The 14,889-nt window shown below is 56.7% G+C and overlaps 1 protein-coding gene across 2 annotated transcripts in view; it reads right to left on the bottom strand.

The window, feature by feature from the left end:
- DDX25 (DEAD-box helicase 25) overlaps positions 1-14,391 on the bottom strand; it is a 49,702-nt gene extending 35,311 nt beyond the window's left edge. Inside the window, exons 1-3 of one of the 2 annotated variants that reach the window (XM_037882353.2) lie at positions 13,886-14,391; positions 5,557-5,623; positions 2,460-2,507 (exon numbers count right to left, since the gene is read on the bottom strand). In XM_037882353.2, coding sequence (XP_037738281.2) covers positions 2,460-2,507; positions 5,557-5,623; positions 13,886-13,942 — 172 coding nt within the window. In that variant the 5' untranslated portion in view covers positions 13,943-14,391. The remainder of the gene's footprint in view (positions 1-2,459; positions 2,508-5,556; positions 5,624-13,885) is intronic. The other variant, XM_043533880.1, reaches the window with a different exon arrangement.
- Between the last annotated feature and the right edge of the window lie 498 nt (positions 14,392-14,889).

Here is a 14,889-nt window from a genome sequence, read left to right as displayed (position 1 = left end):
GGGAGTCTGGGATGAGGAGCCGGGGTGAGGAAAAACAGAGCTAGGTCAAAGACATGTTGTAGGGAAACTGGCAAAAGGGATCAAAAGCTTGGGGAAAGAGGCAGAAGGGTGTGCGATCTTTAGAATCCAGAATAGAACCAAGTCTTTCCATTTCTCACACATCCCTGACACAAAGGCCATTCCCCTGCCAGATTTCAAGTCCCTGCTTTAAAGTATAGGGCACTAAAACTTCTCAGCAAAACAGCCGCAACAAACAGAATATAGCAAAATTATGTATTTTTCCATAGCCTTGTTCTCAGAAATGGCTATATCAGTTTAGTTAAAACTTTCCAAAAATAACTCAGCCTGAAGCAGATACCCAACATGGAAAGTTTCAGCCCAAATGGTTAAAGTTTGGCAAAGGTATAACCATCTGAACACAGTATCTTACAATGGGAAGTGTCAAGCAACCTTAATTATCACATTTATTATCTGTATTGTCATAGTACTAAGGAGCCCTCGTCATGGACAAGGACCCCATTGTGCTAGGTGCCATACAAATACAGAACAAAAAGGCAGTTGGTAGCGCTGCAAGCTCCACCTGTAACAAACAGTTATGATGAAATAAACACATTTTCTAATTATAATATACCTCATCAACAAGTAGGCTATATACATTTGTAACCTAGAGAGTTGTGAAGGCAAATTGCCACATACAGAGCCCTAGTGACTTCAATGGGGCTCAGAACATGCAGATCACAATGCACAATACAGACCTAAAGTGGCAATTACAGTATTAGGGGATTAGAGTTACAAAAAATATAATCAAGGAATTTATTTCTCAAAAAGCCCTCTTTCTGATGCACAATAACATGGACACTAAAGAGTAACAAGACAAATTTCATCTTGCTTTAAGAATGTCATTTTCACTTTCTCTACTGATCTCAATGTCAATTTCACTTTTATATAGCACCTTTCATCTAAATGAAACCCCAAACCCTTGATTGTACAAACTACACTTCACTTCACTTCACTTCACCCAGGAATCACTTCATTTCACCCAGCACTAAACAGTAGTCACTTCTGAGGTGAAACAGCAGCTGCTAGAAAGTGTACAGCAGCAATATAAAAAGTTTAAGACAGGAAGTTAATAAGAATCTCATTGAATTTGAGAATACCTTTTCATAATGGGAGAGCAAAAGGAAGCAGAATCTATCTTTAACCAATGGTAATTAACCAGAATAAACCTTTAACTTTGGTTATAGAAACTTAGCCTATTCCATAAATAAGGACTGTAACAAAAGTACAATTTAAGTTGTTTTGTCTCATTTGCATTCCATGTCTTGTCTGTTAGATTGTAAGCTCTTTGGAGCAAGGACTATGATTTTTCTATGCCTTTTACAGTACTGTGTACATTTATGGAGTGATAAGTATATAATAAATACCTTGCGACTGGGGTGTCAATTAATTGCTGTTAACGCAAGCAATTAATGCAAACCAAACTAACTAGATAAAGTTGCAACTAATCACAGTTTTAATTGCACTGTTTAACAATAACAGAATACTAATTTAAATTTATAATAAATATTTGGATATTTTTCTAAATTTTCAAATATATTGATTTCAATTACAATACATACTACAAAGTGCACAGTGCTCACTTTATTTTTTTTATTACAAATATTTGCACTGTAAAGGATAAACAAAAGAAATAGTACTTTTCTATTCACCCCATACAAGTACTGTAGTGCAGTCTCTATCAGGAAAGTACAACTTACAAATGTAGAATTTTTTTTTTACATGACTGCACTTAAAAACAAAATGATGTAAAACTTTAGAGCCTACAAGTCCACTCAGTCCTACTTCTTGTTCAGCCAATCACTAAGACAAACAAGTTTGTTTACATTTATGGGAGAGAATAGTGCCCATTTCTTATTTACAATGTCACCTGAAAGTGAGAACAGAGGCTTGTATGGCACTGTTGTAGCCAGCATTGCAATGTATTTATGTGCCAGATATGCTAACATTCACATGCCCCTACATGCCAGAGGACATGCTTCCATGCTGAATTTAAATCGGTATCTTATTGTTTTACAGTGTGATTAAAATTGCAATTGCAACTATTTTTTAAATCTAGTGATTGTGATTTTTTTTAATCGTTTGACAGCCCTACTTGTGACTAATGTGGGTTTCTTTATGAAGACATCCCACTATCCTCTCCAGTCTTTCCAGATGTGCCACTAATGTGAGCAAACAGCAAATCAAAAAGGCAAGAACCCTGTCCTCTGAAGGACTGAGAAAGCAGAGCTCTTGTATGTTTTATTGACACTACCTGATCACTCAAAGGGAGCAAACAGGTGGAGTCATTGTACACACACCCACAAGACCAAAACATAGGCAGTAGATCCTAATTATAAGCTGAATAGACTTGGCAACGCTCCTTTAATCAAGCAGAGCTTGAAAAAGTTTTGTGATCCCACCTTTATCATCTTCCTTCTCCTCTTCTCCATAACTTGCATATTTTTCCCCTTAAGGAAAGAAAATCACAAAAAACGTATATTGAATGTGCAAACATAGAACAGAATACCTCTATATTGTCTGTTATTTAAAATAAAAAGGGAAATAAGGACATCTCAGGGAGTTACAGACCAGTCAGCTTAACTTCTGTACCCAGAAAGATAATGGAGCAAATAATTAAGCAATCAATTTGCAAACATCTAGAAGATAATAAGGTGATAAGTAACAGTCAGCACGGATTTGTCAAGAACACATTGTGCCAAACCAACCCGATAGCTTTCTTTGTCAGGGTAACAAGCATTTTGGATAGGAGGGAAGTGGTAGACGTGGTATATCTTGACTTTAGTAAAGCTTTTGACACTGTCTCGCATAACCTTCTCATAAACAAACTAGGGAAATACAACCTAGATGGAGCTGCTATAAGGTGGGTGTAAAACTGGTTGGAAAACCGTTCCCATAGCAGGGCTTTGGAGCTGTGCTCCGGCTCCGCTCCACTCCAGGCAAAAACCTGCAGCTCCACTGCTCCAGAGCTGCTCCATGCTCCAGCTCCAGGCTCCGCTCCAAAGCCCTGTCCCAGAGAGTAGTTATCAGTGGTTCAAAATCATGCTGGAAAGACATGACTGGGGTCCCACAGGGATCAGTTCTCAGTCCACTTCTGTTCAATATATTCATCAATGATTTAAATAATAGCATAGAGAGTACACTTACAAAGTTTGCGGACGATACCAAGCTGGAAGGGGTTGCAAGTGTTTTGAAAGATAGGATTAAAATTCAAAATGATCTGCACAAACTGGAGAAATAGTCTAAAGTAAATAGGATGAAATTCAATAAGGACAAGTGCAAAGTACTCCATTTAGGAAGGAACAATCAGTTGCACACACACAAAATAGGAAATGACTGCCTAGGAAGGAGTCCTGTGGAAAGGGATCTGGGGATCATAGTGGACCAAAAGTTAAATATGAGTCAACAGTGCAACATTGTTGCAAAAACAGCTAACATCATTCTGGGATATATTAGAAGGAGTGTTGTAAGGAAGACATGAGAAGTAATTCTTCTGCTCTACTCTGCGCTGATTAGGCCTCAACTGGAGTACTGTGTCCAGTTCTGGGCACCACATTTCAGGAAAGATGTGGACATGTTGGAGAGAGTCCAGAGAAAAGCAACAGAAATGATTAAAGGACTGGAAAACATGACCTATGAGGGAAGATTGAAAAAATTGGGTTTGTTTAGTCTTGAAAAGAGAAGACTAAGAGGGGATATAACAACAGTTTTCAAGTACGTAAAAGGTTGTTACAAGGAGGAGGGAGAAACATTGTTTTTCTTAACCTCGGAGGATAGGACAAGCAGCAATGCTCTTAAATTGCAGCAAGGGAGGTTTAGGCTGGACATTAGCAAAAACTTCCTGTCAGGGTGGTTAAGCACTGGAATAAATTGCCTAGGGAAGTTGTGAAATCTCCATCATTGGAGATTTTTAAGAGCAGGTTAGACAAACACCTGTCAAGAATGGTCTAGATCATACTTAGTCCTGCCACGAGTGCAGGGGACTGGACTAGATGACCTCACAAGGTCCAAGCTGATTGTTGGATAGCCAACAATTATTCACAAGCCAAGATTTTAAAAGATACAGCTAGTCAGAAGACAGCACATTTAATACAAGACAAAGTATATTGTACTTTTAAAAATCAAAACTTTGGGGATCTTACAGATTTATACCCTGCAACTAAAGAGTCATGTCAAATTTAAAGTTTTTTTAGTTTAATATCTAAGAACAGAAAGATTTCCATATGAGAGATTGAAATGATCATGACTACCTCATTTAGAAAAGAGACAAAGAAGAGGGGCAAGAATGATTGGCAAAGAATACGTAAAAGCACTTCTATTTACCCTTTCTTACAATACAAAAACAAAAGGACATCCCATGAAATTGAAATAGAATAAATTTAAAATTCGATAAAGGAGATAATTTTTATGCAGTACATAGTGTGTTGGAACTCACTGCCACAAGAGTTATTGCCATAGTCCAAGATCTTAGTGAGATTACTCAATAGTCCAAGAGTTTTGTGAGATTCATTAAAGAATTGCACAGTTATGCAGATACTGAAAACACCTACAATTACATGACACAGGATACAAAAATAAATATGGGGAAATCAAACTGAAAGCTAGGGAAACTTCAGAGTGGCTTGTATATGATCAGAATCCAAAGGGCAGGGCTTTTAGGCCTGATTCACAAGATGAAGGGTAAGAGGAAGCAGATCCCACTGAGAAGAAGCCGACATTATCACTGTGTGGTGCAAATTATCATGCCTCACAGGAAATAAGGAACTGAACAACAAAACCAAAAGGTCACCAGGTGGCATGTCTGAAGAATGCACAGTCCAAAGCACAAGGAGAACAGAGATGCTCCTAATGGATCCACAAGAGATGCTGTTACCACACAGAAGACTGAGCTTCTGAAAGTGCTGTCTCATGAACAACATAGACGATTTGGAAATCAGCTGAATATTTGGAGCCTGGGCCACCAATGACAGAGGAAACGTTATTTACACTGCCAAGAGGAAGCTAAAAGACGTGAAAGTTGTACTGAGTGCCAAATCCAAAGGATTGTATCAGCTATTCCTGATTAACTCAACATACATGCGGGCACTGTTGGGGCAGCCTACACAGGGAGTTAATCCTTATTAACGCCATATGTGGACAGGAGTATTCAGGAATAAGTGTGCTTTACTCCAAATGAGCTTAATTCATTTGGAACTTAATTAAATTAATTCAGAAAAAGGCACTATTATTCTGAATAAGAGCATGTACATGGGAAGGTATTCAGAAACAGCTATTCTTTAAATTCACACCCAGCTTTACTCTGCATGAACTTTCATGGGGTTTATCTACACAAGTTGTCACTGTCCTGATGTGGAATGCAAAGGGGACAGCTAAGAAACACCCTTTCTTTTTACTACCCGCTGTGGCACAGGTGGGGACCTGCTTTGAGTGCAACGGGGCAGCACCCCACTCATGGGGCCAGTGCTCACTTAAGGGTGTGATCCTCAGCCGGGCCCTTACCTAGGGTGGGGAAGTTGGCATTCCTGATGCTCCTGAGGCTCTTCCGGGGGGTGCAGAGTCCAGAAAACTGGAAGGGAGAAGGGACATGAGCAGGGCAGGGGCAATGGGGATTAAGGGGGACAAGGACAACAGGGGGTGGGGATAAGCAGAGGGGAGATTGGGGGTAACAAACCAGGGGACTGAGGAGATGGGGGGGGGGGTAATGGAGTAAAAGGGGGATGGGGAAAAGGGTGTATCAGGAGGGGGATGAGGGTAATGGTATGGGGTAACTGGGAACAGGGTAACAGGAGGGGGAACAGGGCTGAAGAGGGGGTAATTATGGGAGAGAGGATGGGGGTAGCAGGGGCACAGGCAATAGCAGGGGGCCGGGGGTAACGGGGTTTGAGGGGGACAGTGGAGTAACAGGGGGATGGGGTAAGGGGGATTGAGGGGAACAGAGTTTAATGGGGCAAGGGGCAATGGAATTAAAGGGAGACAGGGTAACGGTGACTGAGGGGGAAAGACAATGGAGTAACAGGGGATGGGGTAACGAGGATTAAGGCGGACAGAGTGTAACGGGGGAGGGAGAAATGGGATTGAAGGGAGACGGGGTAACGGGGATTGAGGGGGACAGAGTTTAAAAGGGGGAAGGGGCAATGGGATTGAAGGGAGACAGGATAACAGGGATTGAGGGGGACAGACAGTGGAGTAACAGGGGGAAGGGGTGAGGGGGATTGAGGGGGACAGAATTTAACGGGGAAGGGGCAATGGGGTTGAAGGGGGACAGGGTAACGGGGATTGAGGGGGACAGACGGTGGAGGAACGGGGGGGACGTGGTGAGGGGGACAGACGGTGGAGGGACGGGGGACAGGGTGAGGGGGATTGCGGGGGACAGACGGTGGAGGAACGGGGTGAGGGGGATTGCGGGGGACAGACGGTGGGGAACGGGGGGACGAGGTGAGGGGCATTGTGGGGGACAGACGGTGGAGGGACGAGGGGACGGGGTGGGGGACATTGAAGGGAACAGACGGCGGAGGGACGGGGTGGGGGGCATTGAGGGGGACAGACGGCGGAGGAACGGGGGGACGGGGTGAGGAGGGTTGAGGGGGACAGACGGCGGAGGAACGGGGTGAGGGACGTTGAGGGGGACAGACGGCGGAGGAACGGGGGGACGGGGTGAGGGACGTTGAGGGGGACAGACGGCGGAGGAACGGGGTGAGGGGCATTGCGGGAGAGAGACGGAGGAGGAATGGGGGGACGGGGTGAGAGGCGTTGAGGAGGACAGATGGTGGAGGGACAGGGCGAGGGGGATTGCGGGGGACGGACGGTGGAGGAACGGGGAGACGGGGCGAGGGGGACTGAGGGGGACAGACGGTGGAGGAACGGGGGGAGGGGGATTGCAGGGGACAGACGGTGGAGGAACGGGGGGAGGGGGTGAGGGGCGTTGAGGGGGTCAGACGGTGGAGGAACGGGGGGGACAGAGTGAGGGAGATTGAGTGGGACAGACGGCGGAGGAATGGGGTGAGGAGCGTTGAGGAGGACAGACGGTGGAGGAACGGGGTGAGGGGGATTGAGGGGGACAGATGACAGAGGAACGGGGGGACGGGGTGGGGGGGATTGAGGGGGACAGTCGGTGGAGAAACAGGGTGAGGGGGACTGAGGGGATAAACGATGGAGGAACAGGGGGACGAGGTGAGGGGGACAGACGGTGGGCGGACGGGAGGACAGGGTGAGGGGGATTGCGGGGGACAGACGGTGGAGGAACGGGGGGACGGGGTGAGGGGCGTTGAGGGGGTCAGACGGTGGAGGAACGGGGTGAGGGGCGTTGAGGGGGACAGACGGTGGAGGAACGGGGGGACGGGGTGAGGGGCGTTGAGGGGGTCAGACGGTGGAGGAACGGGGGGGACAGAGTGAGGGAGATTGCTGGGGACAGACGGTGGAGGGATGGGGGGACGGGGTGAGGGGGATTGAGTGGGACAGACGGTGGGGGGACAGGGTGAGGGGGACAGACGGTGGGGGGGACGGGGTGAGGGGGATTGCAGGGGACAGATGGCGGAGGAACGGGGGGACAGGGTGGGGGGATTGAGGGGGACAGACGGTGGGGGGAAGGGGGGGGGACAAGGGTAACGGGCAATGGGGTTGAAGGGGAATGGGGTGAGGGGGATTGAGGGGGTCAGACGGTGGAGGGACGGGGGGACAGAGGGTAACGGGCAATGGGGTTGAAGGCGGACGGGGTGAGGGGATTGAGGGGGTCAGACGGTGGGGGGACGGGGGGACAGAGGGTAACGGGGAAGGGGCAATGGGGATGAAGGCGGACGGGGTGAGGGGCAGTGAGGGGGTCAGACGGTGGGGGAACGGGGGGACAGAGGTTAACAGGGAAGGGGCAATGGGGTTGAAGGCGGACAGGGTGAGGGGGATTGAGGGGGTCAGACGGTGGAGGGACGGGGGGACAGAGGGTAACGGGGAAGGGGCAATGGGGTTGAAGGCGGACGGGGTGAGGGGCAGTGAGGGGGTCAGACGGTGGGGGGACAGGGGGACAGAGGGTAATGGGGAAGGGGCAATGGGGTTGAAGGCGGACGGGGTGAGGGGCAGTGAGGGGGTCAGACTGTGGGGGGACGGGGGGACAGAGGGTAACGGGGAAGGGGCAATGGGGTTGAAGGCGGACGGGGTGAGGGGCAGTGAGGGGGTCGGACGGTGGGGGGACGGGGGGACAGAGGGTAACGGGGAAGGGGCAATGGGGTTGAAGGCGGACGGGGTGAGGGGGTCAGACGGTGGGGGGACGGGGGGACAGAGGGTAACGGGGAAGGGGCAATGGGGTTAAGGCGGACGGGGTGAGGGGGATTGAGGGGGTCAGACGGTGGGGGGACAGGGGGACAGAGGGTAACGGGGAAGGGGCAATGGGGTTGAAGGCGGATGGGGTGAGGGGCAGTGAGGGGGTCAGACAGTGGGGGGACGGGGGGACAGAGGGTAACGGGGAAGTGGCAATGGGGTTGAAGGCGGACGGGGTGAGGGCAGTGAGGGGGTCAGACAGGGGAAGGGGCAATGGGGTTAAGGGGGACAGGGTGAGGGGCAGTGAGGGGGTCAGACAGTGGGGGGACGGGGAGACAGAGGGTAACGGGGAAGGGGCAATGGGGTTAAGGGGGACGGGGTGAGGGGCAGTGAGGGGGTCAGATGGTGGGGGGACGGGGGGACAGAGGGTAACGGGCAATGGGGTTGAAGGCGGACGGGCTGAGGGCAGTGAGGGGGTCAGACGGTGGGGGGACGGGGGGACAGAGGGTAACGGGGAAGGGGCAATGGGGTTAAGGGGACGGGCTGAGGGGCAGTGAGGGGGTCAGACGGTGGGGGGACGGGGGGACAGAGGGTAACGGGGAAGGGGCAATGGGGTTAAGGCGGACGGGGTGAGGGGGATTGAGGGGGTCAGACGGTGGGGGCACGGGGGGACAGAGGGTAACGGGGAAGGGGCAATGGGGTTAAGGTGGACGGGCTGAGGGGCAGTGAGGGGGTCAGACGGTGGGGGGACGGGGGGACAGAGGGTAACAGGGAAGGGGCAATGGGGTTAAGGCGGACGGGCTGAGGGGCAGTGAGGGGGTCAGACGGTGGGGGGACGGGGGAACAGAGGGTAACGGGGAAGGGGCAATGGGGTTGAAGGCGGACGGGCTGAGGGGCAGTGAGGGGGTCAGACGGTGGGGGGACGGGGGGACAGAGGGTAACGGGGAAGGGGCAATGGGGTTAAGGCGGACGGGCTGAGGGGCAGTGGGGGGGTCAGACAGGGGGGGACAGGGGGACAGAGGGTAACGGGGAAGGGGCAATGGGGTTAAGGCGGACGGGCTGAGGGGCAGTGGGGGGGTCAGACGGGGGGGGACGGGGGGACAGAGGGTAACGGGGAAGGGGCAATGGGGTTAAGGGGGACGGGCTGAGGGCAGTGAGGGGGTCAGACGGTGGGGGGACGGGGGGACAGAGGGTAACGGGGAAGGGGCAATGGGGTTAAGGGGGACAGGGTGAGGGGCAGTGAGGGGGTCAGACAGTGGGGGGACGGGGGGACAGAGGGTAACGGGGAAGGGGCAATGGGGTTGAAGGCGGACGGGGTGAGGGCAGTGAGGGGGTAAGACGGTGGGGGGACGGGGGGACAGAGGGTAACGGGGAAGGGGCAATGGGGTTAAGGGGGACGGGCTGAGGGGCAGTGAGGGGGTCAGACGGTGGGGGGACGGGGGGACAGAGGGTAACGGGGAAGGGGCAATGGGGTTAAGGGGGACGGGGTGAGAGGCAGTGAGGGGGTCAGACGGTGGGGGGACGGGGGACGGGGGGACAGAGGGTAACGGGGAAGGGGCAATGGGGTTAAGGGGGACGGGGTGAGGGGCAGTGAGGGGGTCAGACGGTGGGGGAACGGGGGGACAGAGGGTACCGGGGAAGGGGCAATGGGGTTAAGGGGGACAGGGTGAGGGGCAGTGAGGGGGTCAGACGGTGGGGGGACGGGGGGACAGAGGGTAACGGGGAAGGGGCAATGGGGTTGAAGGCGGACGGGGTGAGGGGATTGAGGGGGTCAGACGGTGGGGGGACGGGGGGACAGAGGGTAACGGGGAAGGGGCAATGGGGTTAAGGCGGACGGGGTGAGGGGGATTGAGGGGGTCAGACGGTGGGGGGACGGGGGGACAGAGGGTAACGGGGAAGGGGCAATGGGGTTGAAGGCGGACGGGGTGAGGGGCAGTGAGGGGGTCAGACAGTGGGGGGATGGGGGGACAGAGGGTAATGGGGAAGGGGCAATGGGGTTGAAGGCGGATGGGGTGAGGGGCAGTGAGGGGGTCAGACAGTGGGGGGACGGGGGGGACAGAGGGTAATGGGGAAGGGGCAATGGGGTTAAGGGGGACGGGGTGAGGGGCAGTGAGGGGGTCAGACGGTGGGACAGAGGGTAACGAGGAAGGGGCAATGGGGATAAGGAGGACGGGCTGAGGGGCAGTGAGGGGGTCAGATGGTGGGGGGACGGGGGGACAGAGGGTAACGGGCAATGGGGTTGAAGGCGGACGGGCTGAGGGCAGTGAGGGGGTCAGACGGTGGGGGGACGGGGGGACAGAGGGTAACGGGGAAGGGGCAATGGGGTTAAGGCGGACGGGCTGAGGGGCAGTGAGGGGGTCAGACGGTGGGGGGGACGGGGGAACAGAGGGTAACGGGGAAGGGGCAATGGGGTTGAAGGCGGACGGGCTGAGGGGCAGTGAGGGGGTCAGACGGTGGGGGGACGGGGGGACAGAGGGTAACGGGGAAGGGGCAATGGGGTTAAGGCGGACGGGCTGAGGGGCAGTGAGGGGGTCAGACAGGGGGGGACGGGGGGACAGAGGGTAACGGGGAAGGGGCAATGGGGTTAAGGCGGACGGGGTGAGGGGCAGTGGGGGGGTCAGACAGGGGGGGACAGGGGGACAGAGGGTAACGGGGAAGGGGCAATGGGGTTAAGGCGGACGGGCTGAGGGGCAGTGAGGGGGTCAGACGGTGGGGGGACGGGGGGACAGAGGGTAACGGGGAAGGGGCAATGGGGTTGAAGGCGGACGGGGTGAGGGCAGTGAGGGGGTCAGACGGTGGGGGACGGGGGGACAGAGGGTAACGGGGAAGGGGCAATGGGCAGTGAGGGGGTCAGACGGTGGGGGGACGGGGGGACAGAGGGTAACGGGGAAGGGGCAATGGGCAGTGAGGGGGTCAGACGGTGGGGGGACGGGGGGACAGAGGGTAACGGGGAAGGGGCAATGGGGTTGAAGGCGGACGGGCTGAGGGGCAGTGAGGGGGTCAGACGGTGGGGGGACGGGGGAACAGAGGGTAACGGGGAAGGGGCAATGGGCAGTGAGGGGGTCAGACGGTGGGGGGACGGGGGGACAGAGGGTAACGGGGAAGGGGCAATGGGGTTAAGGCGGACAGGGTGAGGGGCAGTGAGGGGGTCAGACGGTGGGGGGACGGGGGGACAGAGGGTAACGGGGAAGGGGCAATGGGGTTGAAGGCGGACGGGGTGAGGGGCAGTGAGGGGGTCAGACGGTGGGGGGACGGGGGGACAGAGGGTACCGGGGAAGGGGCAATGGGGTTAAGGGGGACAGGGTGAGGGGCAGTGAGGGGGTCAGACGGTGGGGGACGGGGGGACAGAGGGTAACGGGGAAGGGGCAATGGGGTTAAGGCGGACAGGGTGAGGGGCAGTGAGGGGGTCAGACGGTGGGGGGACGGGGGACAGAGAGTAACGGGGAAGGGGCAATGGGGTTGAAGGCGGACGGGGTGAGGGGCAGTGAGGGGGTCAGACGGTGGGGGGACGGGGGAACAGAGGGTAACGGGGAAGGGGCAATGGGCAGTGAGGGGGTCAGACGGTGGGGGGACGGGGGGACAGAGGGTAACGGGGAAGGGGCAATGGGGTTAAGGCGGACAGGGTGAGGGGCAGTGAGGGGGTCAGACGGTGGGGGGACGGGGGGACAGAGGGTAACGGGGAAGGGGCAATGGGGTTGAAGGCGGACGGGGTGAGGGGCAGTGAGGGGGTCAGACGGTGGGGGACGGGGGGACAGAGGGTAACGGGGAAGGGGCAATGGGGTTGAAGGCGGACGGGGTGAGGGGCAGTGAGGGGGTCAGACAGTGGGGGGACGGGGGGACAGAGGGTAACGGGGAAGGGGCAATGGGGTTAAGGGGGACAGGGTGAGGGGCAGTGAGGGGGTCAGACGGTGGGGGGACGGGGGGACAGAGGGTAACGGGGAAGGGGCAATGGGGTTAAGGCGGACGGGCTGAGGGCAGTGAGGGGGTCAGACGGTGGGGGGACGGGGGGACAGAGGGTAACGGGGAAGGGGCAATGGGGTTAAGGGGGACAGGGTGAGGGGGATTGAGGGGGTCAGACGGTGGGGGGACGGGGGGACAGAGGGTAACGGGGAAGGGGCAATGGGGCTGAAGGCGGACGGGGTGAGGGGCAGTGAGGGGGTCAGACGGTGGGGGGACGGGGGGACAGAGGGTACCGGGGAAGGGACAATGGGGTTAAGGCGGACGGGCTGAGGGGCAGTGAGGGGGTCAGACGGTGGGGGGACGGGGGGACAGAGGGTAACGGGGAAGGGGCAATGGGGTTAAGGCGGACGGGCTGAGGGCAGTGAGGGGGTCAGACGGTGGGGGACGGGGGGACAGAGGGTAACGGGGAAGGGGCAATGGGGTTAAGGCGGACGGGCTGAGGGCAGTGAGGGGGTCAGACAGTGGGGGGACGGGGGGACAGAGGGTACCGGGGAAGGGGCAATGGGGTTAAGGGGGACAGGGTGAGGGGGATTGAGGGGGTCAGACGGTGGGGGGACGGGGGGACAGAGGGTAACGGGGAAGGGGCAATGGGGTTGAAGGCGGACGGGCTGAGGGCAGTGAGGGGGTCAGACGGTGGGGGGACGGGGGGACAGAGGGTACCGGGGAAGGGGCAATGGGGTTAAGGCGGACGGGGTGAGGGGCAGTGAGGGGGTCAGACGGTGGAGGAACGGGGGGACAGAGGGTAACGGGGAAGGGGCAATGGGGCTGAAGGCGGACGGGCTGAGGGGCAGTGAGGGGGTCAGACGGTGGGGGGACGGGGGGACAGAGGGTACCGGGGAAGGGGCAATGGGGTTAAGGCGGACGGGCTGAGGGGCAGTGAGGGGGTCAGACGGTGGGGGACGGGGGGACAGAGGGTACCGGGGAAGGGGCAATGGGGTTAAGGCGGACGGGCTGAGGGGCAGTGAGGGGGTCAGACGGTGGGGGACGGGGGGACAGAGGGTAACGGGGAAGGGGCAATGGGGTTAAGGCGGACGGGCTGAGGGCAGTGAGGGGGTCAGACAGTGGGGGGACGGGGGGACAGAGGGTAACGGGGAAGGGGCAATGGGGTTAAGGCGGACGGGCTGAGGGCAGTGAGGGGGTCAGACGGTGGGGGACGGGGGGACAGAGGGTAACGGGCAATGGGGTTAAGGCGGACGGGCTGAGGGCAGTGAGGGGGTCAGACGGTGGGGGACGGGGGGACAGAGGGTAACGGGGAAGGGGCAATGGGGTTAAGGCGGACGGGCTGAGGGCAGTGAGGGGGTCAGACGGTGGGGGGACGGGGGGACAGAGGGTAACGGGCAATGGGGTTAAGGCGGACGGGCTGAGGGGCAGTGAGGGGGTCAGACGGTGGGGGGACGGGGGGACAGAGGGTAACGGGGAAGGGGCAATGGGGTTAAGGCGGACGGGCTGAGGGGCAGTGAGGGGGTCAGACAGAGGGGGGACGGGGGGACAGAGGGTAACGGGCAATGGGGTTGAAGGCGGACGGGCTGAGGGCACTGAGGGGGACAGGGCGGGTAACGGCGAAGGCGGCCCGGGCTGACGGGCGCGGAGGTCTCCGGCGGGGCCGGGCCGCCCCACTCACGCTGTGCGCCAGGCAGGCGGCGTCCCGCTCGGAGCAGCCGCGCTCCGGCGAGCCCATGGCCGCCCCGCCCCGCGCCGCGCCCGGCCGTTAGAGGCGCCGAGAGCGGAACGGCCTTCGCGCCGGCAGGGGGGGGGTCATGAATATTCATGAGGACGGGGCGAGGGCGAGCACCAGCGAAGCGGGGAGGGAGGAAGAGAAGCCCTCCGTGGGGGGGCGGGAGTGCCGTGCTGTTGGGCCCCCCCCAGCGCAGGAAGCGGGTCCCCTGTCCTGCCCCACCTTGACCTGTCCCAAGGGAAGGGGCGTCCCAGCCCCACCCCACCGCGTGAGGGGGGGGGGTCCCAAGGTGTGAGGTGAGGAGTTCTCTGCCCCTCCCCACCCCGCCCCAGGGCATGAGGGGGGGTCCCAAGGTGTGAGGTGAGGAGTTCTCTGCCCCTCCCCACCCCACCCCACCCCACCCCAGGGTGTGAGGATGTTGCCTGCCCCCCCCCCCCCGCCCCACTACAGCCAAGGCCAGGGCTCTCTGGGCAAGGAAGCAATGGCCAAATGGGCAGATCTGATGGGCGTGGCGTGCCCTCCCCCCCCCGCTCTGAGAGCCACTGCCCACGTCCCCCATTCTCACACCCACACGAAGTCCACAAACCCTCTGCGCTTCATCCTCACCAGCTACGCTGGACTTGGTGGCTAAAATTTCAAAGGAAAAAGCAGCAGAGCGAAGACAGGAGAATGAGTTCCTGTAGCTTGAAGCTGAAGTTACCCGCACCTGCTCCTCCATTTCAAAAATGTTCTGGGCAAAGGCAGGATTCTTATGTTCCCCACAACTTGGTTGCACCATCAGTGATAAAATTGCTCTCCATCTGCACCCCCATGGTAAAGATGATGACTGCTACAACCTGTGGAGTGATAGTTTCTAACCCCAGCTCTGCCATTGATTGCCTGTGTGGCCTTCCTTGGACAAGTCACTCGGGCCTGGTTTTCAGAGGCTCTCACTATCCCACGGGAGTCAT

Source organism: Chelonia mydas, chromosome 22, assembly GCF_015237465.2.
Source record: "Chelonia mydas isolate rCheMyd1 chromosome 22, rCheMyd1.pri.v2, whole genome shotgun sequence".
NCBI classification, from domain to species: Eukaryota; Metazoa; Chordata; order Testudines; family Cheloniidae; genus Chelonia; species Chelonia mydas.
The sequence above is the reverse complement of the archived record's forward strand: the minus strand, read 5'-3'. Positions and strand labels throughout refer to the sequence as shown.